We start from the raw sequence: 25,885 nt of genomic DNA on the forward strand, positions 1-25,885 counted from the left end.
CTGAGCGTGGCCACGCCCCTTGCCGGGTTCGCGCGCGCCCCGGCCCCGCCCTCCCGCGCGCTCCGCCGCGCAGGCGCCGCGCGGCCGTTTCCGCTTCCTCCCCGACGCGCCGTCACCGTCAGGGGCCGCCGGGCCGGGCCCGGGACCGGCGTGAGGGAACGGGGCCGGTGAGGAACACTGCGGCTCCCCGGAGGGCATGGAGGCAACGGGGAAAGCGGGCGGGCTACCGAGAGGGAGGCAGGCGGTGGCGGAGGTGGCCCCGGGCCCGGCCCGCGCGGAGCCGCTCGCCCGGCGCGCCGCGCTGAGGGGGCCGGGCCGGGCCCCGGGCGGAGCTCCGCGGCAGCGGGGCACGCCGGGCCCTGCGGGGCTGCGCGGGAGCGGGGTCGGCAGGAGCCGCGTGTCTGCGGTGGGACCGAGCTCCGTCCGTCCGTCCGTGTGAGGCCGGAGCGGGCGGCGGAGCCCCGGCGCGGTCGGGCGGTGCTCGGACTCGTTCATTGATCCTGATGCGGGTTCCGGGAGCTGCATCCCCACGAGCTGCTCCCCGCGGTGGCTCTGCCCGCCCGGTGTGGCACGGAAACAGCCGGGGAGCCGCTGCCTCCCCTCAGCTCCTGCTGGAGCTCAGGTCGGGGGAAGCTGGACCGCCTCTAATTACACGAGTTTTGTGGTTTATTATGGGTGTGCTCAGAGCTGTCGATGTGTCGGGGCCGTAATTTGTTAGTTCTGCTTGTCCTTAGCCTGTGCAGGCTCAGAAGTCGTGGGGAAATGCCAGAATCCGGGTTTGGGCTCTATTTGAACCTGTCTCTAAGGAAGCTGCCAGGAAAAGTAGAGCCTGAGGAGGTTCCCAGGCTCTGGAGGGAAACCAGAGCCGTGTCCTCTGTGGAGGACTGCTTGGTAGGACAGTGCAGATTCCCCAGCTCCTGGGGCCCTGCAGGAAGCAGCAGTCACCTCCTGGAACTGCTCATGGACCTGAAATCAGGGGATCTGTGTTAGGGATGACCCCAGGGCCCCATTCCCAGCTCCAGGAAGGGTAACTGAACACCATTCCCAGTTCCAGGAGGGATAAATGAACACCATTCCCAGCTCCAGGAAGGATAACTGAACCCCAGGACCCCATTGAACCCCAGGGCCCCATTCCCAGCTCCAGGAGGGATAACTGAACACCATTCCCAGCTCCAGGAGGGATAACTGAACACCATTCCCAGCTCCAGGAAGCACAGCTGTGCCAGGTGTCTGTTCCCACAGCCCCACCTGGGTGCCGTGGTGGGGCTCAGCCCTAAGGAGATTTTGCCAGATCCGATTAGGGCCCGGAGCCAGTTAAAAGCAGTTGCAGCTGCAGCCCAGGCTGTGAGTGCTGCAGGATGTGAGGGGCTGTGACTGCCAGGGAGCTGCCCAGATCTGGGGCTGCACGCTGGGGAAGAGGCTCAGATTGTTTTGTGTCCCTGGCGTGGGCTCAGTGGGAGCAGGGGGGTTCTGTCCCACGCGTTCCACTCGCAGTGCATCTCTCTTCCCAACCCCTGGAGCATCCCATGGAGGGATTTGGGGAGCTCAGAGGCTTTGTCACCGGGCTGGCAGCACAGAGAGACATGGGGAGCTCAGGGAGGAGCCAGGGTGGGAAGGGTTATCCTGAGAACACGCATTGCTGTCTGGTTTTGGAAGCACTCTGGTGTGTCCCTCTAGGATCCACAGCAGGTCCTGCGTCCCCTGTGTGGGGTCAGGACCTCCCTCCTCACGGGGTTTGCCTCGTTTTAGCCCGCAGGGGAGCCCACGAGAGCTTTTCCCAGCCGTGGAGCTGATCCTGAGGGTGAGGACACCCCAGGCCCGTGTTTGACGCGCTGTGTCTCCTCGCAGCCCGAGCAGAGATGTCGCTGTCCAAGCGCGAGCTGGACGAGCTGAAGCCATGGATCGAGAAGACGGTGAAGCGTGTGCTGGGCTTCTCGGAGCCCACCGTGGTCACCGCCGCGCTCAACTGCGTGGGCAAGGGCATGGACAAGAAGAAAGCGGCCGGTACGTGCGCAGCCGGGTCTGTAAAACAGCCCAAAACCTCGCCAGGGTGGAGGGGCAGGGGCACAGGGCAGTTCTCTCAGCCTCCACGAGGTGAGTAGGGGGAAATCCCTCAGACCAGACTCAACTGGAGGCCTTGGGATGTGTTAAAAGATCTGATGAGGAAAAATTAATTCCTTATTTGAGGAACTGTAAAAGGTAATTTTTTAGTGTGCTTTAGAAAGCGGCTGGTACGTCCGCAGCCAGGTTTGTAAAACAGCCCAAAACCTCGCCAGGGTGGAGGGGCAGGGGCACAGGGCAGTTCTCTCAGCCTCCACGAGGTGAGTAGGGGGAAATCCCTCAGCCCAGACTCAGCTGGAGGCCTTGGGATGTGTTAAAAGATCTGATGAGGAAAAATTAATTCCTTATTCGAGGAACTGTAAAAGGTAATTTTTTAGTGTGCTTTAGAAAGCGGCTGGTACGTCTGCAGCCAGGTTTGTAAAACAGCCCAAAACCTCACCAGGGTGGAGGTGCAGGGGCACAGGGCAGTTCTCTCAGCCTCCACGAGGTGAGTAGGGGGAAATCCCTCAGACCAGACTCAACTGGAGGCCTTGGGATGTGTTAAAAGATCTGATGAGGAAAAATTAATTCCTTATTCGAGGAACTGTAAAAGGTAATTTTTTAGTGTGCTTTAGAAAGCGGCTGGTACGTGCGCAGCCAGGTTTGTAAAACAGCCCAAAACCTCACCAGGGTGGAGGTGCAGGGGCACAGGGCAGTTCTCTCAGCCTCCACGAGGTGAGTAGGGGGAAATCCCTCAGCCCAGACTCAGCTGGAGGCCTTGGGATGTGTTAAAAGATCTGATGAGGAAAAATTAATTCCTTATTTGAGGAACTGTAAAAGGTAATTTTTTGGTGTGCTTTTTTTGCCCGTTACAGCCTTGCTTTGCTTCTGCATGGACTGGACCCCCTTAATCCCTTAGTTTAAAGCTCCTGACAGCACAATACACAGATCCCAGAGGCTTCCAGGCCTCCCTGTGCTTGTAGACTTGAATCACTTAAACTGAAGTGGTTTTTACATCTTCCATGTGGATTCTCCATCCTCTTGCTCACCTCACACTCAGAATTCTGCACTGATGGGACTTTCCTCTTTTCCAGACCACCTCAAACCCTTCCTGGATGATTCCACCTTGCGATTTGTAGACAAACTCTTTGAGGCAGTGGAGGAAGGACGAAGCTCCCGGCACTCCAAATCCAACAGCGACCGGAACCGCAAGCGGGAGCTAAAGGTGATTATTGATTATTGATTGCTTTTTCTTCCTGTGGTTGGGTGGCCTGCAGGCAGCACTGGTGCTCTGGCACACTCTCCTCTTCCAGAGAGGTACAGCTCGGAATGTTCAAGAGAAACGACTCCTCTCCGTGATGAAGTGTGGGAGCCTTTACCTTGTGGTTCTCTTTCCCAAAGCCAAGGTGGAAGCCTGGCTTTGGCTTTGTTAGGCTGGTGGATTGGATCCATGGGGATCCATCTCCCTTTTCCTCGGTGCTCCTTGTGCTTGCGTTTTCATTTGGAGCCTGGGAGAGCTGCTCCTGCTGGCTTCCCATCGCTGCTTGTGAGCAGCACGTGGGGCTCTGTGGTGGATGATCTGGTGGGTTTTCATTCCCTTTCTCCACCCTGAATCAACAAGAGATGGTTTTTGGCAACTCCTATCCTAGCACAGGATTGATTCCAACTGGGATTCCATTGCTCTGGTGTTTCTCCCTTGCCTGGGATGGTGGAAGGCTTGTGCATCCAAAGCTGTTTTCACTTGCTTTCTTCTCTTGAGGAGTTTCCTCACCATCCTGTAGAATTCCATTTTGCCATCACTCTGCCAGGTCTGACAGGCCCTCTCCGTGCTGCTCCTACTCTCAGTGATTTTCCTGTCATTCTTCCTGAGGTTCCTATTTTATGGCAGTCTGGGTTTCCCCAGCACTGAAGCTTGGTGAGCCAGAGCAGTCCCGTTCAGGATCTGGATCTCTTTGGGAGTGCTGGGACAAGCTGCATCTACTCCTCATTTTCCACCAGGAACTTGTTTTCTTCCCTCTGTGGCAGTGGGTGCTGGGCTGGTCCCTGGGGCTGTGGGAATGTGAGGGTCGAGTGGGGCTGGACGTCCAAGTGCTCCCCTAGGCCTGGTCAGGGGCATGGCACAGGTGGGGACATTGGCAGTGCCATCACTTGGTGGTGGCAGGAGTGTGGTGGCAGCCTGCTGGGGTGGCTGGGGAGCAAGTACTGGGAGCAGGGAGCTGTGATGGCAGAGGGATCTCTGATGGCACAGGGATCTGGTGATGGCAGAGGGAACTGTGATAGCAGCAGGGATCTCTGATGGCAGAGGGATCTCTGATGGCAGAGGGATCTGTGATGGCAGCAGGGATCTCTCTCTGGCAGAGGGATCTGTGATGGCAGAGGGATCTGTGATGGCAGCAGGGATCTCTCTCTGGCAGAGGGATCTGTGATGGCAGCAGGGATCTGGTGATGGCAGCAGGGATCTCTCTCTGGCAGAGGGAACTGTGATAGCAGAGGGATCTGGTGATGGCAGCAGGGATCTGGTGATGGCAGAGGGATCTCTCTCTGACAGAGGGATCTGTGATGGCAGCAGGGATCTGGTGATGGCAGAGGGATCTCTGATGGCAGCAGGAGCAGGGCTGGGGGTGCAGCAGGAGACCCTTCCCCAGTGAAGCCACAGGGGTGTCTGGCCTGAGCACTGCTGGTGTTCCTGGCTGAGCCAGAAGTTGGGCTAGGCAGCAGCAGCAGAAACTGATCCTTCTTCTCTTGGCTCCTGGCATGGAGAGAGGTGTTTCTCCTGCCAAATCTCGCTCTTCTCTCTGGAATCACGTTTCTTGGAGTTTCTCCATCACACTCTGGGTCTGTCTGGGCCCTGCAGGAGCACAAAGCACTCTCTGAGGTGTCAGGCTGTGGCAGCACTTGCAGACTGACTGACCCTGCCCCAGCACAGGCTGTGCAGAGGGGTTTTGCTGGCACCTCTAGACCCCACAGCGTCGGGCAGTGACGATTCCCAGGGCCGCTTGCCGCTCCTCGGTTCATTCTGGGGTAGGTCATGGCTTGGGAAGGTCAGGAACTGAACGTAAAGTTTCCACACTTTATACTATGGGCAAGTCCTTTCTCTTGAACTTGTAGGTTTTCCAAGAAGTACCTGTGTGGCTGAGGAAGTGTCCTTGTAGGATATGAACCGTTGTAGTGAAGAAGGGATTGCAACTAACGCTCCCAACCGGTGTGTATATTTTCTTTTCAAATAACACCTTGACACACACACTACAGTAACCCACGGCACGGACAGATCCAAGTTTCCATGCACAAACCAGGCACTGATGATGGAATCCATGGCCACAGGTGCTGGGCTGGGCCTGACCAGAGCTCTGTGGAAAATGTATTGTGCCTTTTGTTTGCTCCATGTGCTCTCTGAGCTGTGCTTCTCTGGAGTGGCTCTGGGCTGGAGTGTGAGGGAATGCTGCAGGTATCCCAGCACTCCCTGGGTCCAGGGCCACATCCTCCTTTTGGGAGGCAGGACTGCTTGGTAGGACAGCGCAGATTCCTTCACCAAACCCTTTCAAGTTGATGGAAGACGTGGAAATGTTTTTATCCCAGTCAGATCAGTTCTGGGCTGGCTTTTTCTATCTTTGAGACCTCACATCTCCTCAGTGCCAGTCCCCAGCTCTGAGCAGCCGAGGGAGCAGTGGTGCTGTTAAGCAGGCTCATCCCTGTGATGTCTCCTGTCCTTCACGCTCTTGCATGGACTTCATTGGTGTTTCTTTGGTGGGGGACCAGGGCCCAGGCTCGGCATGGGCCCAGCCTGCACGTGCCACCCCGGAATTCTGCCTTATGGAGCCGGAGCTGAGACATGCTGGTGGTTTCTCATCTCAAATCCTGCTCTGGGAGGAGAACGCTCTGTTCTAACCACAGCTTTCTGCTCTTTCCTTACATTAGGATGTGTTTGGCGATGACTCTGAGGTGTCCAAGGAATCTTCTGGTGTCAAGAAACGGCGCATCCCACGGTTCGAGGAGGTTGAGGATGAGCCTGAAGTCATTCCAGGCCCACCATCGGAGAGCCCAGGGATGCTGACTAAACTCCAGGTCAGTCTAGCTGGGCCCTGTCCCCACACAGTGTAGGGTTTATCCTCACTTGTATCCCAAACGGAGCGAAGGAAAACTCACTGTCTGTTTCCCCACAGATCAAACAGATGATGGAGGCAGCCACCCGGCAGATTGAAGAGAGGAAAAAGCAGCTGAGTTTCATCAGTCCTCCGACACCACAGGTATCTGCTGCGGGCAACAGGCAAATCCCACACAGCCCTGGCCCCCGTTTCAGCTGTGATATGTTGGCTTGGGTCTGCTTGGGAAGGGGCACGGAGCAAAACTTCCCTCTCTATCAACAGCCCAAAATTTCCTCTTCGTCCCAATCGGAGCGGCTCCCCATCGGCAACACGATCCAGCCCTCGCAGGCAGCCACGTTCATGAACGATGCCATCGAGAAGGCCAGGAAAGCTGCAGAGCTGCAGGCCCGGATCCAGGCTCAGCTGGCCCTCAAACCGGGGCTCATTGGCAACGCCAACATGGTGGGGCTGGCCAACCTGCACGCCATGGGCATCGCGCCGCCGTGAGTAGCGGGATGAACCCGGCATGCCGGGCAGGGGCTGGCCAAAGGTTTCTCCAGTGCTGCTGGTTTCCCCCAGCAATGGCTCTAACTGCTGCTGAAGGAACAAATTTTATATTAAAATAAGCAAAACTGAGGTTCCTCCTTCCTTGGCTGAGATTCCCTAATTGTGCACACAAGGTTGGAGTCTCTTCTGGCGGTACAGATGAGCTGTAAAAATATAGAAACCGTGGAATTAAGCTGAAGTTTCCTTTGATTTAGTGCTGTATTCACATTTGTACCTCGTCCTGCCCCCAGGAAAGTGGAGCTGAAGGATCAGACCAAGCCCACACCTCTGATCCTGGATGAGCAGGGCCGGACAGTGGATGCCAGTGGGAAGGAGATCGAGCTGACCCACCGCATGCCCACCCTAAAGGCCAACATAAGAGCGGTGAAGAGGGAGCAGTTCAAGCAGCAGCTTAAGGAAAAGCCCTCAGAAGACATGGAGTCAAACACGTACTTTGACCCCCGGGTCTCCATAACCCCGGCCCAGCGGCAGAAACGCACCTTTAAGTTCCATGAGAAAGGCAAATTTGAGAAAATTGCCCAGAGGTTGAGAACAAAGGTATCAGAGGACTCATCCTGTTGATGAGAGCATGGGTAGGAGGGGATTCTCCTCTCCTGGGCTGGGAAGGGGCCTGGGTGGCTTTGATTCAGAAGTATTCCAGTCAAATCACCCGAAACTTTTTCTTAAAAACCTCATTTTTATTGGGATGGCGTGTGCCCAAGTTAGCCCTTGTGCATGTAAAGGGTTTTCTCACCACTGTCTTCACCTATTGAAGGGTAAAAGCTCTTTTTTTTTTGACAAAACATTGAAAGTTCTGAAGAGAACTGATCTCCTTCTGGCTGAGTGATCAACTCAGAAGTGAAGATTTAAAGGAATTTTGTTAAAATGCTCTAAGTTCTTGGGGAAAAGGGGAGAGAAAAAAATCTAGGGATAAAGTCCCTAGAGAGAGATGTTTCTTTGGGAATGTTCCGTGGCCCTGAAAGGCTCAGGAGCAAGAGCAGAGTTTTGGTAGGCTGGGAGCTTGCTCTCAATGCCACATGCTGTGTGGTTTCCCTTGCAGTCTGCTTCAGATTGTTTGAGAACCCAGATAAATCAGCAGGTGATTTGTGTTCAGCTCTTCAGAGAGGTTCTGCTGTTTTGGAATGACCTTTCTGTTCCATTTTCCTTCTCAGGCTCAGCTAGAAAAGCTGCAGGCAGAAATCTCCCAGGCTGCCAGGAAAACTGGGATTCACACTTCCACCAAGTTGGCTCTGATCACCCCTAAGAAGGAGCTGAAGGAGGGGGAGATCCCAGAGATTGAGTGGTGGGACTCCTACATCATCCCCAATGGCCTGGATTTGTGAGTATTTCCAGGTGTTGATGGTTCTGCCACAGCTGGAATTTGGGAGCTGCATGGTGGGTCTGGGAAGCACGTGGGAAATCAGGCCAGATGCTCGTGCTTGAGCATGGAATTCCATCTCTCATCCTCAAGATCCAGGCGCTGGGTTTGCTCCCAAAGTTTCTTTGGGGGCTGTAGTAGGCAGCTGCTGTGGAGTTGGAGGGATATTTTAGCCCAAAGTTGGGGAAGTTTGGTTTTGTTTCCAAGTATGAACATTCTGCACAAGTAGAGTTCACGATGGATGTGGGGCCCTGCTTTTGAACCCCAAAATGGGGGGAGACACCTGTACATTAACACCACCCTGGGTCTCCTTCAGCCCACCGAGCTCTGGGTTGGGATTTGTGCAGGGATTCGTGCTGGCAATTCTGCCATGATGCCCAACTCTCTCCTTTCTAGAAAAGGCGGCACGACCTCAAAGAAAGACGAGTACTTTGGAATCACGAACCTGGTGGAGCACCCAGCCCAGCTCAACCCCCCGGGTATGGCCCTGGCTTGGGGGGTTTGGCTGCTCAAGCAGCCCCGACCCCTCTGTGTGGCTCTGCTGGTGTCCTGGTCCTGGCAGAGCCCTGTGTCCCCCTGGATCCTCCAGGGCACGTTCCTGATGATCTCATTTCCCTGCCAGTGGACAGTGACACGCCGGTGACCCTGGGTGTGTATTTAACAAAGAAAGAGCAGAAGAAATTACGGCGCCAGACACGGCGAGAAGCCCAGAAGGAGCTGCAGGAGAAGGTCAGGCTGGGCCTGATGCCACCACCAGAGCCCAAAGGTGAGCAGCAGCCAGGCCCTGATCAGGCATGGATGCGTTGGGAACGCTGACGGCAGCACAGCGTGGTGGGATTGCACGGATCTGAAATCCACACAGAGACTGGGTTCATGTGTGTGCAAGTGTTCTGGTGGGAAAAAGGTGTCCAGTGGGAGCCTCTCCCGTTGCCATGTCCAACAGCAGCACCTCTTCCATTCCCTTGCAGTGAGGATTTCCAACCTGATGCGGGTGCTGGGCACAGAAGCTGTCCAGGACCCAACGAAGGTGGAAGCTCACGTCCGAGCGCAGATGGCCAAGAGACAGAAGTAGGTGACACCTTGTACTGTGACATTTTGGGACGTTTTTGGGTAGATTTAGTGCTGGTGTTTTGTTTAGGTCTGGTGTTTTCAGTGCTGCCTGCATGTTTCCAGGGCTCACGAGGAAGCGAACGCAGCAAGGAAGCTCACGGCAGAGCAGCGGAAAGCCAAGAAAGTGAAAAAGCTCAAGGAAGATGTTTCCCAGGGAGTTCATATAGCTGTGTACAGGTGAGCGAGCTCAGGGAGCTCAGAGGTGAGCTCCTGCTGGGCCTGGTTGGGGCAGAGGGACCTCTCAGGGCTGGGATAACAATTCTGGTTTTCCACAAATATTTGATCTTATTTTCCATCTTATCCTTAGGGTCCGAAACTTGAGCAATCCAGCAAAAAAATTCAAAATCGAGGCGAATGCTGGGCAGCTGTACCTCACGGGCGTGGTGGTCCTGCACAAAGATGTCAACGTGGTGGTGGTAGAAGGAGGTGAGGCCTATAGGCATGATTGGGTCACCACAGAGCATTCCAGAGCTTGCCTCCAGCAGGAATTGTTATGGAAATTGGTGACAGGGTTAGGGAAGGACAAGGAAGTGAGGAGGCAATTAGGAACTCCCTTAATTACATCGTTAACGTGGTTAGCAATGACTGCAAAGCGCAGTAATCCAGTGAGAAAACCCAGATCATTCCATGAGGAAGGGAACCTCTGCCAGCTGCAGGTTAAGAGATTTAGTGAGAATGTTGAGTCTTGATTCTTCCACAGGCCCGAAAGCACAGAAGAAATTCAAACGTCTTATGCTGCATCGAATAAAGTGGGACGAGCAGACGTCAAACACGAAGGGAGAGGGTGAGCGATGCTGTGCTGGTGTGAGAGGGGGGAGTCCTGCTCCACCTCAGGGGCTAAATGAGCTTTATTGGTGGGGTTTTTCCAGATGATGATGAATCTGATGAGGAGTCCGTTAAGAAAACAAACAAATGCTCTCTGGTTTGGGAGGTGAGTCGTGGTGGCTCCATACCAGGATGGGGCTGAGGTGGGATCCAATTTCCCATCACATTCCTTGAGCTGTAGCCTGACAAAAACCACATATTGCCACATTCCCCCATCCCCTGGAGTTGCATGGGAATTGGGGTGGGACGTCACCGCTTGTCCCCCGGCAGGGCACGGCGAAGGATCGCAGCTTCGGCGAGATGAAGTTCAAGCAGTGCCCCACGGAGAACATGGCGCGGGAGCACTTCAAGAAGCACAGCGCCGAGCACTACTGGGACCTGGCGCTCAGCGAGTCCGTGCTCGAGTCCACGGACTGAGCCCCGCGGCCGCTCCTGCCCCGCAGCCCCTGAGCCAGGCAGCTCCCGGCACTCTCCTCTGCACCCCCATTAAAGACATATTTTTTAAAACAAATCGCCGTAGCGTCTCTTTTGGGTAAAGGGGGGCAAAGGGCAGCAATGCCCCTGCGTTTGATTTTGTTGATGGAAGGGACGGGGACGTGTGAGGGGGACAGAAGCCATTTCCCCTCTTCTCCCAGCTGTGCTGGGGGAGGTCCAGCCACCTTCAGATCGGACATGGGGGAATTTCTTCGAATCCCCATCCCTGCTTGGGTGCAAGGAAGGACTGGATGTGGGGCGCTCTGTGGGAACGGGTGACGGGCTGGACTCAGACGTGTTTTCCAAGCTCAGCGGTGCCGTGATTTGCGATACAAACGCCGTTTTTATGCTCGCGCGGTGCCCGCGCTCTCCGCCCCCCTCACGGCCAGGACTGGCGGGGGGGGAGAGGGGGGCGCCGCCATCTTGCCGGGCGGGGCGGGCGCGCGCGCAGGCGCGGCGGGGGGGGGGGGGCGGGCGGGGCGTGCGCGTGCGCGTCCCGCCCGTGTGCGGGAGTCACAAAATGGCGGCGGGGGGGCGGGCGGCGCGCGCGGGGGGGGCCGGGCCGTGACCGCCTCCGGTACCGGCACCGCCTCGGGCCGGCACCGCCTCCGACACCGCCCGGGCACTCCCGGGATCCCCGCGATCCCTCCGGGCCGGCGCCGCCTCTGGCACCGCCCGCGCTGAGCCATTCTCCCCGGCCGGCACCGCCTCCCGCCTCGTCTGGCACCGCCCGAGCGCCCCCGGGGTCCCCTCGATCCTCAGGGCCGTGACCGCCGCCCGGCCCCCCCTTCCCGGCGCCCCGTGAGGCGCCGCCCCGCCGCCCCCCGCGCGGCCCGGCCGCGAGCAGCGCGGGAAGATGGCGGCGGGCGGCGGAGGCGGCGGCCGGGCCTCCTCGTCCTCCTCCTCCTCCTCGGCCGCCGCCGCCTCGTCCGCGGCCGGCGCGCTCGAGGCCTCGCTCGACAGGAAGCTGCAGGCGGTGACCAACACGATGGAGTCGATCCAGGGCCTCTCCTCGTGGTGCCTGGAGAACAAGCGGCACCACAGCACCATCGTGTACCACTGGATGAAGTGGCTGCGCCGCTGTGAGTGCGGGGCCGGGGGGCGGCCGGGGCACAGCGGGGCAGCGAGCGCGGCCGGGCACGGAGGTTGCGGCTCCGCCACCGGGGCCGAGCCCGCACCGGGCACCCGGGACCGGCCGAGCCCGCACCGGGCACCCGGGACCGACCGAGCCCGCACCGGGCACCCGGGACCGGCCGAGCCCGCACCGGGCACTCGGGACCGGCCGAGCCCGCACCGGGCACTCGGGACCGGCCGAGCCCGCACCGGGCACCCGGGACCGGCCGAGCCCGCACCGGGCACCCGGGACCGGCCGGTGGCGGCAGCCGCGGCGCAGGGTCGGGCTCACCATCGTAGAAAGGCTTGGGTTGGAAAGGACCTTAAAGCCCGTCCAGTGCCACCCCCTGCCGTGGGCAGGGGTACCTGCCACTAGCCCGGGTAGTTCCAAGCTTGGCCTTGGACCCTTCCAGGGATAGGGCAGGCGCGGCTGTTCTCTGCTACCTGTGCCAGGGCCTCACCACCCTCACAGGGGAGAATTCCTTCCTGACCTCTTATCTAAATCTGTTCCTTTTACTTTGAAAACGTTTCCTCTTGTCCCGTGTGCATCACCTTGTCATCCTTGGAGGAACACAACACGCTTGCCTGCACCTCAGGGGTGGCACCTTTGTCCTCCTGAATGCATGATCTCCTAAAGCAGCACTCTGGGGGCTCAAGGACCTGTTTCAGTGCCCTGCCCGGCTGGAGCAGCCTGGGGTGGGCACAGACAGTCTAGGTGCCAGTTCTGAAGTTGCAGTGCCCATCAGGATGTGTCCCTGACCTGGAGGGAGAAGGTTGGTGTTGGCAAGAGGCTCAGCACAGCAGTGTTATCTCTGCTGCCGTGGGAAGGTTTGACTCTTCTTGTGGGAGTTCAAGGAAGCTCTGCTTGGCAGGAACATGGAGATAACATTCCCACCCCAAAGTGTCTATCTGTTGCACGCTGAATCTTTTGGAAAATTTGGGACAGTTGGTTTCACTGTCAAGGCACTAGTGCAGAATGCAGGAGAGCCTCTTTCCCCAGAGTTTGATCTGTTTTGTCTGTACTCCATGGAATTAAGGAGAAGAAGGTGAGAGCTTTGCAGGAGGTGCCCTGGGTCCTCCTGCCTTGCTGTCACTACCACCTCTCCAGGAAATCATCCTCCCCTGGACACCCCTTGGCACTGTGGCATCATTCTTGGGGCTCTTCCCCTTCTGCTCCAAGTGCATGCCCCCTGAAGAAAATCCACCCCGTCTCTCCTTGGGATGTGCCAATTCCTCTGCACGTGGCCTTCTCACAGTTGTCCTGGCTCTTCCAAGGCCCTCAGTGCTCTTCCATCACTCCTTCCTCCTTCCCAAACTCATCAAAAGCCATTGAACTGTTCCCACCTGCAGGTCCTTGATGCCCTGTTTCTGCCCCAGCTTCTGTCTGCTGCTGTTGGCTCCTACCCTGAGCCCTTGGCCCCAGCCTGGAATTCTTGTTGGATTTTGTGGGATTCTTTCAAGGTTTCCCTTCACAGCCCTTGTGAGGATCTCCCCTCCACACCCCTCCTTTTATCCAAGTTCCTCCTTAACCATCTTATCCTACTCACCCAATCCTTGACAGCAGCTGCAATGCTGCCATTCCCTGAGCCCTGAATGTTTGATTACTCCCTGCTTCCACAGGTTTTTTTCCCTGCTTTTCCCTTCATGGTGCACTTCATCCTCTGCCCCAAGGACCTCACAGATCTCACGCTGTGCGAAGTCCCTGTCCCAGCCAGAGGAGCTCAGTGGTTGTGCCACAGCAAGTACAGGTGGCTCTGAGTTCATTTCTGAGCAGTTAAATGTTTAATTACAAAGCTCCTATGAACACATCAAATCCTCCTGGTGAGAGGGAGTGTGGTGGGGTTGGGGCTTCTGGGGCACAGAATTGTGTGTTTTCAGGAAAAAGAGGGGTGCTGGTATTTGACATGTTGCTGTTGCTTTGGCATCTTGCTTCTGAGCCATGCTGGTCCCAGCCAGAGCTTCCCAACAGGAATGTTCCTGCAAGGACATTCTTCTGTGTCTTCACCTTTGGGAAGGCCCTGATGGGAATCTGAGTGTCCCTGCAGGAGGGTTTGGTCAGGGTGTTTAAGTGTGAGTTAAACATGTCCATAGGCTCTGAAATGCCATTTTTGTTGGTGCCATTGTGCCTGGTTTGGAGCAGGTGGTGTGGCTGGAGTGGGTTTCACATTTTGCCCACATTTCCTCACTGGTTTAATCTGAGGAGAGCTGTTCACCCACTGGATACAGCCCATTGCATCCGGACCCAGAGACACTTGGATTTCTTTGTGGATCATGTCCATAGCCTTCCTATGGAATCCAGCATGGTGTGGGTGTATCTTGGTTTATAACTTGTGGCTCTAACTTTGCTCTGAGCAAGTGGTGCTCTGTATGGTCAGCATCAGGCTGGAGTCCTGATCCAGATTTCTTTCTTCTGTGTAGATGCTGGATCCTTTAAATCAAAGGTTTATAATTCTTTTAAATATATTTTATATCATTAAGATGTGGAATCATTGCTCTGTGCTGATGAAACATCTCTGGGATGGAGGGTGAGCAGCAGGAGAATTGGCACTCAGGCACTGGGTTTAACTAAATCACAGAAGCCCCATTCCAATGGGATGATGATCTGAGGGAAAGCTGGCTGCAAATTGTTTTGGAGCATCAGGCAGCCCTGCTTCAGTTGAATTCCTAGCCCTCGGGGCAGAGCAGAGCACTCTGCTCCAGAAAACCCACATGTTCAGGGCACAGGTTGTGAGCAACAGGTTCTGGTCTAAAGTCCTTGACTCACTGAGTCTATGCTGGAAAAGCTCCTCCTGAGATGTGGGAGCTGGGGCTCTGTGAGGTGGCAGTGTCCAGAGGAGCAGGGTCAGGGATAAAAGCTCCTGAACTGGGACTCTGAGGTGGCCATGGCCAGAGGAGCAGGGTCAGGGATAAAAGCTCCTCCTGGGATGTGGGAGCTGGGGTTCTGTGAGGTGGCCATGGCCAGAGGAGCAGGGTCAGGGATAAAAGCTCCTCCTGAGATGTGGGAGCTGGGGCTCTGAGGTGGCCATGGCCAGAGGAGAGGGGTCAGGGATAAAAGCTCCTCCTGAGATGTGGGAGCTGGGGCTCTGAGGTGGCCATGGCCAGAGGAGCAGGGTCAGGGATAAAAGCTCCTCCTGAGATGTGGGAGCTGGGACTCTGAGGTGGCCATGGCCAGAGGAGAGGGGTCAGGGATAAAAGCTCCTCCTGGGATGTGGGAGCTGGGTTGGGGGCGAGCAGCTGCTGGCAGTGGCTCATTGTCTCTCAGACCTTTAGTGTGTGTCCTGGGGCAGGGACAGGGCTTCAGGAGCAGGGATTTCCCGAGGGTTCTGTCCCTGTGCCCTTCCTCATCCCACTCGAGTGATGCTCAAGGGCACAGTGCCAGGAGAACTGGTGCTGCTGGCAGGGGCTCAGGGAGGCTTAAAAACATCAACCCGTGGGGATTTGAGAACCCATCCGAGCTAAGCATTTTCCTGTGGCCTCAACTCTGCTTCCCCTCAGAGGAGGATCTTCTGTGCAGGATCTTCCTTTTGAACTTTGTTCACTTGAGAACTCACCCTGATGCTGGGAGGGCAGCATGGGTGGAATGTTTCTGCTGGGAGCTTTTCTGCTGTTTTTTCAGCTTTTTGCTGAGTGAGGAGTGAGCTCCCCGCCAGGGCTCTGGACCAGGAAGGATGCTGAGCTTCCTGAGAGGAATCCTGGAGAGCAGGAGAGCTGCAGGGTGCAGCCATGCTGTGGGAAGTGGCTGTACCAATGTAGGGACAACTGGAAAATTAAGAAGGATAGAGAATTGAGGGATCTGTAGATAAAAACTGATTCTGGTTGCAGCCAGGGGTGACATGGGCAGGTGAGAGGTGACAACACACAGGTGAGTGAAGTAACACCATCTTTTGGCACTGTTCCTCTGGTTTAATCCTTGGCAATGTCCTTTAGTAAAATGAAGGAGCTCATTACCATCATTTGCATTTGGATGAGCTTCCCAAGTTTACCTGCTCTGAGGAAGGGGTTTGATGAAGTAACTCAGTTTGGAACTTTGGAACATGAGGAGGGTCAGAGGAGCAAGCACAGCTGGGGGAGTCTGAAGATCATTTGTAAATTGAAGATGTTCTCTCTAGTCTTCAGGGTTTCCCTGCTGGACCTTGGAAACTCTGAAAATTTCCCAAAGCAGTGCTGAAGTACTGGGATCAAGGTGAGGCTGTTGTGGTACTTGTGTCTGATGCTGACTCTAAATTTTCTTTATTCCTCAGCTGCGTTTCCTCATCGGCTGAACCTTTTTTACTTGGCCAATGATGTCATACAGAACTGCAAGAGGAAAAATGCCATTGTTTTTCGGGACACCTTTGCGGAGGTGCTGCCTGAGGCTGCTTCGTTAGTGAAGTGAGTAATGAACTAACGGGCTGTTGGGAGGGTGAGTCTCTGAAAAAGGCGAATTTTTCTTCTGATATCTCAGACTTTCTAGAAACATCAGCAGAACTTAAAGGATTCTGTTGGAACAGCTGTGTGTTTGCAGAGTGGGCCAGAATGGGCACGAGCTGGGTTTTAATTTGTACAGGGGGGATGTTTTGGTTCAAATTATCCTGTGGAGCAAGGGAAGCCTCGCACCAGTGTCCTGCAGTCAGGGGGTAAAGAACTCTTCTCTTCCAGGGATCCATCTGTTTCCAAATCCATCGAAAGAATCTTCAAAATCTGGGAGGACAGAAACGTGTACCCTGAGGAAACCATTTTGGCACTGAAAGAAGCACTGAGTAAGTTACTTACCCTTTGCATTTCTCACTTTACAAACTGCCACGTGAGCTCGCTGAAGTTGTAGAAATAGTCTGGGGTCACTGAGGGGAATGAGGGGCATTTGCACCTGGCACAGGCTGTAACGTAGCCGGCTGTGGGACGTCAGCAGCGCTGGATTCTCCTGCTTTACCTCTTTTATACCTTTCTTACGGCAGCTGTGAATTCTTTCACACGAGCTGGAACTGCTCCAGCTGAGAGCAAACAGAACGTGAGGCTGAAATGGTCCTACACGTCGTGAGCAGGGTGCTCTGGCTCTACCTCCTTGTCCTGTTCAGTCATAGGCTGGTTTAACTAATGGTGTTTGTGGGGTAGGGAGAGGCAGGAGCAAAGCTGGAGGGTGAAGAGCCCTCAAGTCCTTAGGGGAGAAACACGTGGAGTCGGTTAAAACCAGGAATTAGCAGTGCAGTAGTTGCAGGAAATCAGTCCAGGTTTTGGCTTTACTCGCATCATCGAGAGCTGCAGGTGCACAGGAAACCCTCAGGTAGCCCTCAGGTGTGGTCTGAGGGTCGGTGGCCATCATGGCAGGAGGAACGTGGTGTCTTGGGTCGGGCTGTGGCACGAGGACAGGCTTGAGCTGGGTGTTGCATGCTGAGGAGTGATGTTTGTGCTTTTTGCTCTGAAATCGCTCATTTCTGTAACTTGAAAGCAGGTCTGTGAGGTTCCAGGTAAATCAGGTATTGTGGCTGCTTTCCCAATGGGCAGTGCTTGTCCATTCCATGCTGATTCCATTACAGCCTCCCTTAAAGAGTTTCATTTGTAGATTCCTTGTGTTTTCCCTTTTTACTGTGATTTTTGAACTGCCTTAGTGTAAGGGCAAACAGAAACTTGATTTAAAAATGGCAGACCACCCCCAGGTTGCTGCATTCCTGAGTAAACTGAGGTTCTCTTGGGCATCCAGCAGCTCCTCTAAGGAAGTTGGTCAAGGTATTTTAAAACAAATTTCTGTTCACTCTTTCACCGTGCAACTGTATGGCACCAAAAACCAGATTTTGACAGGAATCCCATAATGCCAGACTGCCAAAAATGAAATGTTTTCCAGGTACCACTTTCAAAACTCAGAAGCAGCTGAAAGAGTCTCTGAACAAACCGAATAAGCCGTGGAAGAAATCACAAAGTAAGGAACCACTGTGAACTCTGTGCACTAATGCAGAAATTGGCTGCTCAAGGAGCAGAAGGGCTGAGCCCAGCGTGGGCTGAGCCAGCTGAGCCTGCAGGCTCACAAGGGCCCCGAGATGTGCACACCAAGGAGGTGTTGGTCGAAAACGACTTTGTAAAGAAAAAAGAAGTGAGGCAAAAATAAGATATGAGAGCAGAGGTTGTGGACAGGAGAGGAAGGAGCTGGTGGAACCTCTTGGAAACTGCTGTTAGACTGGTCAGAGATGGAGAGAAGACAGAGAGAAGCAGGAGATGGACATTCCCTTCGTGGTCAGGAACAGTCCTGCCCCAGCAGGCTGGGCTGGGAGGAGGAACCTGGAGCTGGGAGTGCTGGGACAGGATGTGAGAGTCCAACAGTCCAGAACCCAGACCAGCAGGAGAGAATTTATTGTAACAGAGTGACCTTAATGATCTCATTTTGCACCAACACCCTGAGTGGTCCCCACAGAGGTGGCGAGATGTCAGGTGTGACATGTGGGACATCAGGTGTGATGTGTGACGAGTGGCACAGGGTGACATCAGAAGGTTAAAAGAGTTGGGGAGTGTTGATTACTGTGTATATTAACACCAGGGGCTGCTTTCCCAGACAGAACTGGGCTGTGTCCAGCATGGATGGAGGGTTTAGTGCTTTGCTTCTCATCAGCTCATTTCTTCTTTCCTGTTTCTCCTGTTTTGTCCAGAATCTGATGGATTCAGTCTCTTGCCAGCAGGACTCATCCCCCCACCCTGTAGCCGGGTGTGACAGTTGTTAAGGCTCTGAGCATGGTCAGACCTAGGAAGTGCCCAAGGGAAATCCTGCCCACAGGAAACCTGGGCTCCATGTCAGCTCCAGGTCTGGCACTTCGGGAATAACATTCCCTTCCTTCTAGAGAGGTGGAACGCCTTGGATAAGGCTGTCAGATCGACCTTGTTGCAGGGACTTGTCTTCCTGAGGAAAAGGTGTGCCCAGGAAGTGTTGAGAGCATGTTAAAAGCAGCAGTGTCACTTGCTGAGCTCGGTCCCAATCCAGCTGTGCGTGTCCCTGACCCCATGAGCTGCCAGGAGCCTGGAGCACTGAGGGACACATGCATGGAGGGGAGGATGTGATGGGTAACACGTGGAGTTATCTTAAAATATCTTTTATTAGGCTGCCTTTTGTGACTGACTTTCCACTGGGATGTGGTTCCTTCATTTCTTCACAATTTTCCTTTATCCCCACAGCCTCCACCAACCCGAAAGCTGCTCTGAAGTCCAAGATTGTTGCTGAATTCCGAGTAAGTCTGTGAGTGGAAGTGACCCATGGCACTGACCCCCACCTTGGGGGTTTGCATGTGGGGTGACCCCAAGCCCAAGAGCCACCTGTGATGTGGGGGCTGTGACACCCATGGGGCTGACACAGGGAGGGTCTGGGCAAGCTCAGGACATCCTTGTGAAGAGGAGTTTGAGGTGGCTGAGGAGTTGGTGGCAAGAAATTGGTCTAAATTCAGTCCCCTTACAGAGTGAGACATATTCATGAAATACACAGGCACCTGTAGAGTGAAATTGGGAGTAAATAAAAAAAGACCTGTCCCTGCTTTTACCTAGGAGATTTGTAGAATTGTAGCTCCTTCCTGAGCCCAGGTCTGCTCACTGTGAGATTTGAGGTTGAATATCCCAGGCTCCATGTGGTTCCTGGGTTAACTCTTGCTTGGAGGCAGTCTGGAACCAGAGCAGAGGCAGGGCTTCTCTTCTCTGGAATGTGATGAGGAGGCTTTTCCTGTTTGTTGTTTTCCAGCCCCAGTCCCTCATTGATGAGCTGCTGTTGTACAAACGCTCAGAAGATCAGATAGAGCTGAAGGAGAAGCAGCTTTCCACTATGAGGGTGGATGTCTGCAGCACTGAGACACTCAAGTGCTTGAAAGGTAAAGCCCTGAGGGCACCAAAGGTGTTGTGGGAGCTCCTCGGTTCTGTTGAGATGGGAAGTGCCAGAACTTGGGCCTGGAAATTTTGGAGTAAGGTTAAGAACCAGCAGTCAGGAGCCAAAAATCTTGGTTAGTTTGAGTTTCTGTGGAAACTCTCAGGTGCAGAGTTCAGACTGTCTGAAAACCAACAAATCTGCCAGCAACCAGGCCTCCTCCTTGCCAGATCCCAGTGGATGACCAGGGTGGTCTGGGAGCCTGCAGCTCCACTGTCCCAATATCCCAGGTGCTGCCATTGAGGCCACACTTCTGTGGTTTGGCATGTTGCAGCTCATTCCATGGTGTTCATCTCCCTGCAGATAAAACAGGAGGGAAGAAGTTCTCCAAGGAGTTTGAAGAAGCGAGTTCAAAGCTGGAGGAATTTGTCAATGGCTTGGACAAGCAAGTGAAGAACGGCCCCTCGCTCACCGAGGCGCTGGAGAACGCTGGGATATTCTACGAGGCACAGTACAAAGAAGTCAAGGTGGTGGCAAATGTAAGTGTGCCTTTTCTGGATCCTCCACAGGTGGAACAGCATCTGCCTGTCTTCACTGGGCACCTCGGAGGCTGGAAAAGGCCTCATCTCTAGTCTCAAATTAGAATACCCTCTAGATTCTTAAACAGGGCAAAATTAAAGTTAGTGTGACAAATCCTGAATTCTGGAAACTTGGGATTTATGTGAGGACAGTAGTAAAGTGTTATAAAAACAACCAACACCCTCCAGAACCTGCCAAAAGCCCCAAATGGGCATTTGTTAAAATATGTGGGGGGCTATGAATATTATTTTAAGTCAGTGGAAAAAGTTCTTATCCTCCCCACTTTTTGTGGTTGTTGCCCTGGGAATCCCATGAAGAAGCTGAGTTCTTAGCACTGCAGGGTCCAGGGATTTGGAATTGGTTTTCTCAGGCTGTGTTTTGCTTCCTTAAGGGAGTGACTGAGGCATGAAAGATCCCCAGTCCAGTGTCCTTTTTTCCTTAGGCCTATAAAACATTTGCTAACCGAGTGAGCAATCTGAAGAAAAAGCTGGACCAGCTGAAAGCAACCCTTCCCGATCCCGAGGAGTCTCCTGTCCCTTCTCCCAGCATGGATGCTCCATCTCCGACGGGCTCCGAGTCCCCTTTCCAGGGGATGGGGGAGGAGAACAGCACCCGGTCTCCAGCAGCTGGAGGCCGCAAGATGGTCTCTCCAGAGCCTGCAACAGATAATCGGGATGTGGAAGACATGGAGCTCTCTGATGTGGAGGATGATACATCTAAAATCATTGGTATGTGATTTGATACAGAACAAACCAGCCTTTTCCAGCTTCATTTGGGATGTGGAGGAGGCACAAAGCCTGTGCTGGGCAGTGGGCTGGTGCTGTTGGATTTGAATCTCCTAGCAGGGAAGTCCCAGTCCCACTGTGATCGTTGCCATCTCCCAAAAAAACACTTATCAAAGATGTTTTTACATCTGTGGGAATCAGAATTTATGTTCCCTGAGTCTTTTTGTGGGGACTGAGTGACCTTTCTGCTTTTGTTTTCCCCTCTCTGCTGCAGTGGAGGAGAGGAAGGACAAACAGGCTGCTCCAGCCCCGGCCCCCGCCAAGACCGAGAGCGTCCCCAAAGCGGTGCCATCGGCTGCTGCGGCTGCCACAGCCTCGGGGACGGTGGCCACGCCGGCCCCTCCGACCCCCCCGGCTCCGAAGGTGGTGAGCACAGCTCCCATCCCTCTGGCACCAGCACTTGCCTTACCCAACCTGGCCAACGTGGACCTGGCCAAGATCAGCTCCATCCTGAGCAGTTTGACGTCGGTGATGAAGAGCACAGGTGAGTTCTGAGCCTGGCTGTGGGCACTGGCACTAACGGAGCTGGGTGATCATTTAAAGCTCTAATTGTCTCAAAATAAACATGAGTGAGTTACTGCTCTCAGAGGTCTGGTTGGGTCTCTGGCACATGGTGTCACTTCCCGAGCCTCTCCTTGCTCGTGCTCCGTTGTGCCTGTGGGAAACCTGAGGTAAAGGCACGTGCGTTGCCGGAGCAGCGCAGGTGAGTGGTGTGTGCTCCTGCCCCAGGTGTGAGTCCCGCCTCGAGACCTTCGCCAGGGACCCCGACCAGCCCCTCAGCTCTCACCAGTGGCCTGAAGACTCCTGTCCTGGGAACCCCATCTGCTCCTTCGAATCCCTTAGCAAATATTCTCTCCAAAGTTGAGATAACTCCAGAAAGCATTTTGTCGGCTCTCTCCAAAACCCAGACTCAGACGGCACCAGCGCTGCAAGGTACTGGGGTGGGTGTTGGGGGTGGGCTGGCAGGTGTCTGAGGGCAGTGGCCAGGCTGAAATGTGCTGCTCTGCTTGTCCTAAAGTGAGAACAGAGGGAGAAGAACCTTCATTGGAATGTTCTATGTCTCTGGCACGTGTGGATGGTCTTTGTCAGGTAGCACAGGTGTCACGGAACAGTGAGATTTGTCACTTCCCTGTACTTTCCTGTACTTCCTGCTTGTGCTGTGGCTGACGTGCACGTATCTGGAACATTCCCTGAACAGGACAGGAGACCAAGAGGTTCTACTGCTCTGGCACCTTGCCATGGTCACCTGGCCAGCAGGGCAGGTTTTCCCACTCCTGGCTGCAAACCAGGACTAGTTCTTACCCACCTGACTCGATGGTGTAATTTATATTTGTAGATTAATCCAAGACTTTGGCAAAATGTCAGTGCAGCAAAATCCAGTCCTCTTCGTGGCTGGAGACTGGGGGGTGTAAAGTGCCAGCATAGGAGCCTTTCCCATGGAGTGGCTTGGGGTGATTTGCCCCTGCCCTCAGTACCTGATGCAGCAGTTCTGTTTTCCAGGGCTGTCGTCCTTGCTGCAGAGCGTGGCTGGAAGCACCGTTCAGTCAGGAGAACCTGCCTCGCAGAGCACCTCGGCATCGCCAGCCAACACAACTGTGCCGTGCATGAAGGGGAGGAATGTTCCTTCCAATCCGCAGTCCTTCATAGCCAAAAGTTTTGGTTATTCTCCAAACTCAACCACCGCAGAGGTTTCCTCCACATCAGTCAATAAGGCTCCCGTTGGACATACCCCAGCACTGTCCAGCTCTGGTTTTAAGCCACCAACTAATTCCCTGGGATTTTCCAGTTCTCACCCTACCAGTCCTTCCTCCCTTCTGCCAACAGAAACCTCACTGGGTCAATCTTCCGAAATTTCAAAAGCCAAGCTGGAATCAGAACCCCCTTCTCCCAGCTTGGAGATGAAGATACACAATTTCCTGAAGGGAAATCCTGGCTTCAGTGGCCTGAACTTGAATATTCCCATCCTCAGCAGCTTGGGGTCCAGCATGGGAACGGAGAGTCACACCTCTGACTTCCAGCGTGGTCCCACCAGCACTTCCATGGACAATGTGGACGGGACGCCAGTGCGTGACGAGCGCAGCGGGACGCCCACCCAGGACGAGATGATGGACAAGCCAACGTCGAGCAACGTCGACACGATCTCCCTGCTGTCAAAAATCATGAGCCCCGGTTCTTCAACTCCCAGCAGCACAAGGTCGCCTCTGCAGGGCCGGGATGATGGATATTCCCAAGAACTTCCCAGTTCCGTGCATGGCTACCGGCCTTTCGGCCTTGGCAGAGAGTCCCCAGCCAGCATGTACAAGCCTCCTGTGGACAGCAGGGAGATGCCCTCCTCCCTGATGGACTCCTCCCAGGAGAAGTTTTACCCAGATACATCTTTCCAAGAAGATGAGGATTACCGTGACTTTGACTACTCCGGGCCGCCACCCTCGGCCATGCTGAACCTGGAGAAGAAGCCGGTCAAGTCTATCCTGAAATCGAGTAAACTCCCTGATTCTGCAGAGTACCAGCCAGTGCTGTCCAGCTACGGTCAGCGGTCGCAGGAGTTCGGCGTGAAGCCGTCCTTCCCCCCGGCCATGAGGTCCATCCTGGATCAGAGCGAGAGCTGCGACCCGCTGGCCTCATCCCCAGGGATGTTTGGGAGCTACGGCTGCAGGGGGAAGGACTCTGCCTCGGACGGGTCCCCGTCACCCAGCAAGAACGATGTGTTCTTCACGCCGGACTCCAACCACAGCACCCTGGCCAAGCCCGGCCTCCCGCAGAAGCAATACTCAGACTCGCCCCACGCGCTTCCCCACCGCTCGCTCTTCTCTCCCCAAAACGCCCTCCCCAGCCCCACCAGCCGAGCGCCCGCTGCGGGCGGGGACAAACCCTTGGGTTCCTCCATCTCCACCACCTCCACCATTGAGTTCAAGAACATGCTCAAAAACGCCTCCCGGAAGCCCTCCGAGGAGAAGCATTTTGGGCAGATTCCCAAAAGCAGCTCCGGCGAGGTGGGGAGCTTGTCCGGGGTTGTGAAGGGCGAGCCGCAGCCGCCGGAGGAGCACTACCGCATCGAGACCCGCGTCTCCTCCTCCTGCCTGGACCTGCCCGACAGCACCGAGGAGAAGGGGGCCCCCATCGAGACGCTGGGCTACCACAACGCCTCGAGCCGGGGCATGTCGGGGGAGCCGATCCAGACCGTGGAGTCCATCCGGGTGCTGGGCAAGGGCAGCCGGGGCCACGGGCGCGAGGGCAGCCGGGCGGGCTGGTTCGAGCTGAGCAGCGGCGGGAGCGCCTTCGACAACGGGCCCTCGGGCTCCTCGGAGCTGCCCGGCATGGGCGGCTTCGCGGCGCCCTACAAGGAGCACGTGCCACCCTTCCCGGAGAGCGTCAACAACTTCCGAACGAACAACTTCAGCTCCGCCTTCGAGCACCACCTGCCGCCGCCGCCCCTCGCGCCGCCTCCCTTGGAGCACGGGAACCCCTTCCCACGGGACCCGGTGGGACCGCCCGCCGTGCCCCCGCCCGCTCCCACCAAGGACCACGGCAGCCTCTTCCCGAGGGATCACTCGGTCCCTCCCCGCATGCCGTCGGTGGATCACGCCAACCCCTTCTCCAAGGAAACGCCCGCGCCGCTCCCGCTGCCCCACGGCGTCCCCCCGCCCCCCTCGGTGGAGCACGCGGGGGTCCCGTTCCCCACGCCCCCGCCGCCCCCGGTGCCCGGGGAGCACGCCGGGGTCCCCTTCCCCGCGCAGCCGCCGCCGGCCGGGGAGCACGGCGGGGTCCCCTTCCCCGCGCCGCCCCCCATGGAGCACGGCGCCGGCGCCTTCCCCAAGGAGCACGGTACGATGCAAGGGACACTGAAGGAGCACTTCGGGGGGGCGCAGCCGCGGGACCCCCTGCCCCGCTCGCGAGACCCCGCGGGGCCCGGCCCCCTGCCCCGGGAGCAGCTGGGGGCCGCGCGCGGGCTGGGCCCCCCGGCCCACCGGGACCCCGGGGGCCGCGGCTCCGTCCTGCTCCGCACGCCCCGCGCCGAGTTCCGCCCGCGGGAGCCCTTCGGCAGCAGAGACCCCTTCCAGAGCCTGAAGCGGCCGCGGCCACCCTTCGGAAGAGGGGGTGCCCCCTTCTTCACCCCTAAGCGCCCCTTCTTTCCTCCCCGGTACTGACGCAGCTGCCGAGCACCCGGGGCTGTCCTTCCGTTTGTTTTATTTTTTTTTTTTAATTTTTCTTTTTTTCCTTTTTTTTTTTTTCCTTTTTCCTTCCCTCAACGACCCCTGTAACCTTCTCCTAAATTAAATGTTCTGTACTTTTCGGTTGGTTCTACCCCCAGCCCCCCCAGCATTTGGTGAGACAAGAAAACAGACACAAACCAATGTTTTAATGAGAAGAAGCCACGTTGCTGTTAAATAAAACCTTCAGTAGTAGTTGAAAACGTTACGACCAAAAAAAAAAAAAAAATTAAAAGAAAGGAAAAACTCTGAAAGCTTCGAGAGGAGCGCTGAGTGGTGTTGGGGTGTTGGTTTCCAGCCGATCCCCAAATTGCTGCTGCAGGGAGGGGAGACCCCCCTGTTCCTCCTGTCTGCCAAAAGCACCAAAAGAAGGCAAAAAAAGGGTCGAGGAACCCACCCAAACCCACCTTGGAGCTCCATGGGACGTGGGACTGTGGCAGCAAGAAAGCCCAAGCCTGTCCCCCCTGCTTGGGAAGACTGTGGTTGGGTTTGGGTTCATTCGGGGATCTTTTTGATTTTTTTGTTTTGTTTTGTTTTTCCCCCCCCGGGATCACTGTTGACTTTCTACGTGTGTGTATATAGCAGTCACTTTTTAATTCCCTCTGGGCTCGTTCACCACACGCAGCCGGAGCCCGGCGGGGGTTCAGAGGGGTCCCCCCCACACACCCACGGCCGCCCCCGCGGCTTTTATATGAAGTCGGGATTTTACTTGATTTATTTTAATTATTTTTTTGGTTGGTTTTTAGTTGCCTCCATCGTACCTGTTTGATACCGGTGTGGGCTTCAGGATCTGCATAAAAAGTACCAAACCAGCGCTTGGCGGGTCCGTTCTTTCTCGCGTGCGCTGCGGACACCCTGAGGGGAGCCGAGCCCGCGCTCCCTGCGCCTCCTTCCCCCCCGCCCCTTCCATGGTTCCGTCCCGCCTGCGGCGCTCC

General features: G+C 55.6%; 2 protein-coding genes across 3 annotated transcripts; both read left to right on the forward strand.

Annotated features, from left to right (window-relative positions):
- The first annotated feature begins 58 nt into the window (after positions 1-58).
- Positions 59-10,492, forward strand: PRPF3 (pre-mRNA processing factor 3). The gene is made up of 16 exons (XM_021542101.2): positions 59-167; positions 1,849-2,004; positions 3,135-3,265; positions 5,956-6,102; positions 6,201-6,284; positions 6,405-6,625; positions 6,920-7,226; positions 7,841-8,007; positions 8,443-8,525; positions 8,669-8,812; positions 9,015-9,114; positions 9,220-9,333; positions 9,464-9,582; positions 9,857-9,940; positions 10,026-10,087; positions 10,252-10,492. The coding sequence occupies exons 2-16, from the start codon at positions 1,860-1,862 to the stop codon at positions 10,396-10,398; spliced, it is 2,055 nt and encodes a 684-aa protein (XP_021397776.1). The 5' UTR covers positions 59-167; positions 1,849-1,859; the 3' UTR covers positions 10,399-10,492.
- Positions 10,493-11,298: 806 nt separating this feature from the next.
- On the forward strand, positions 11,299-25,764 carry RPRD2 (regulation of nuclear pre-mRNA domain containing 2). Of its 2 annotated transcripts, XM_021542098.1 has the most exons (11): positions 11,299-11,537; positions 15,810-15,939; positions 16,207-16,307; positions 17,387-17,461; positions 18,703-18,755; positions 19,256-19,382; positions 19,739-19,914; positions 20,397-20,682; positions 20,954-21,223; positions 21,469-21,672; positions 22,240-25,764. In XM_021542098.1, exons 1-11 carry the CDS (start codon positions 11,312-11,314, stop codon positions 24,885-24,887), a joined length of 4,296 nt encoding a protein of 1,431 aa, XP_021397773.1. In that variant the 5' UTR covers positions 11,299-11,311; the 3' UTR covers positions 24,888-25,764. The 2 variants fall into 2 exon arrangements, with proteins under 2 accessions (XP_021397773.1, XP_021397774.1); XM_021542099.1 differs by lacking the exon at positions 17,387-17,461.
- Positions 25,765-25,885: the final 121 nt, after the last annotated feature.

The sequence above is a fragment of the Lonchura striata genome, chromosome 33 (genome assembly GCF_046129695.1).
Source record: "Lonchura striata isolate bLonStr1 chromosome 33, bLonStr1.mat, whole genome shotgun sequence".
In the NCBI taxonomy this organism is placed as follows: domain Eukaryota; kingdom Metazoa; phylum Chordata; class Aves; order Passeriformes; family Estrildidae; genus Lonchura; species Lonchura striata.

Bases quoted from the DNA above. Each gene is read 5' to 3' on its own strand.
- PRPF3 (XM_021542101.2), top strand. From the start codon at position 1,860: ATGTCGCTGTCCAAGCGCGAGCTGGACGAGCTGAAGCCATGGATCGAG. The intron at 9,334-9,463 runs GTGAGCGAGCTC...TCTTATCCTTAG, and splicing joins GTTCATATAGCTGTGTACAG to GGTCCGAAACTTGAGCAATC. The intron at 9,941-10,025 runs GTGAGCGATGCT...GGGTTTTTCCAG, and splicing joins GTCAAACACGAAGGGAGAGG to ATGATGATGAATCTGATGAG.
- RPRD2 (XM_021542098.1), top strand. From the start codon at position 11,312: ATGGCGGCGGGCGGCGGAGGCGGCGGCCGGGCCTCCTCGTCCTCCTCC. The intron at 17,462-18,702 runs GTAAGGAACCAC...TTATCCCCACAG, and splicing joins GCCGTGGAAGAAATCACAAA to CCTCCACCAACCCGAAAGCT. The intron at 18,756-19,255 runs GTAAGTCTGTGA...GTTGTTTTCCAG, and splicing joins AGATTGTTGCTGAATTCCGA to CCCCAGTCCCTCATTGATGA.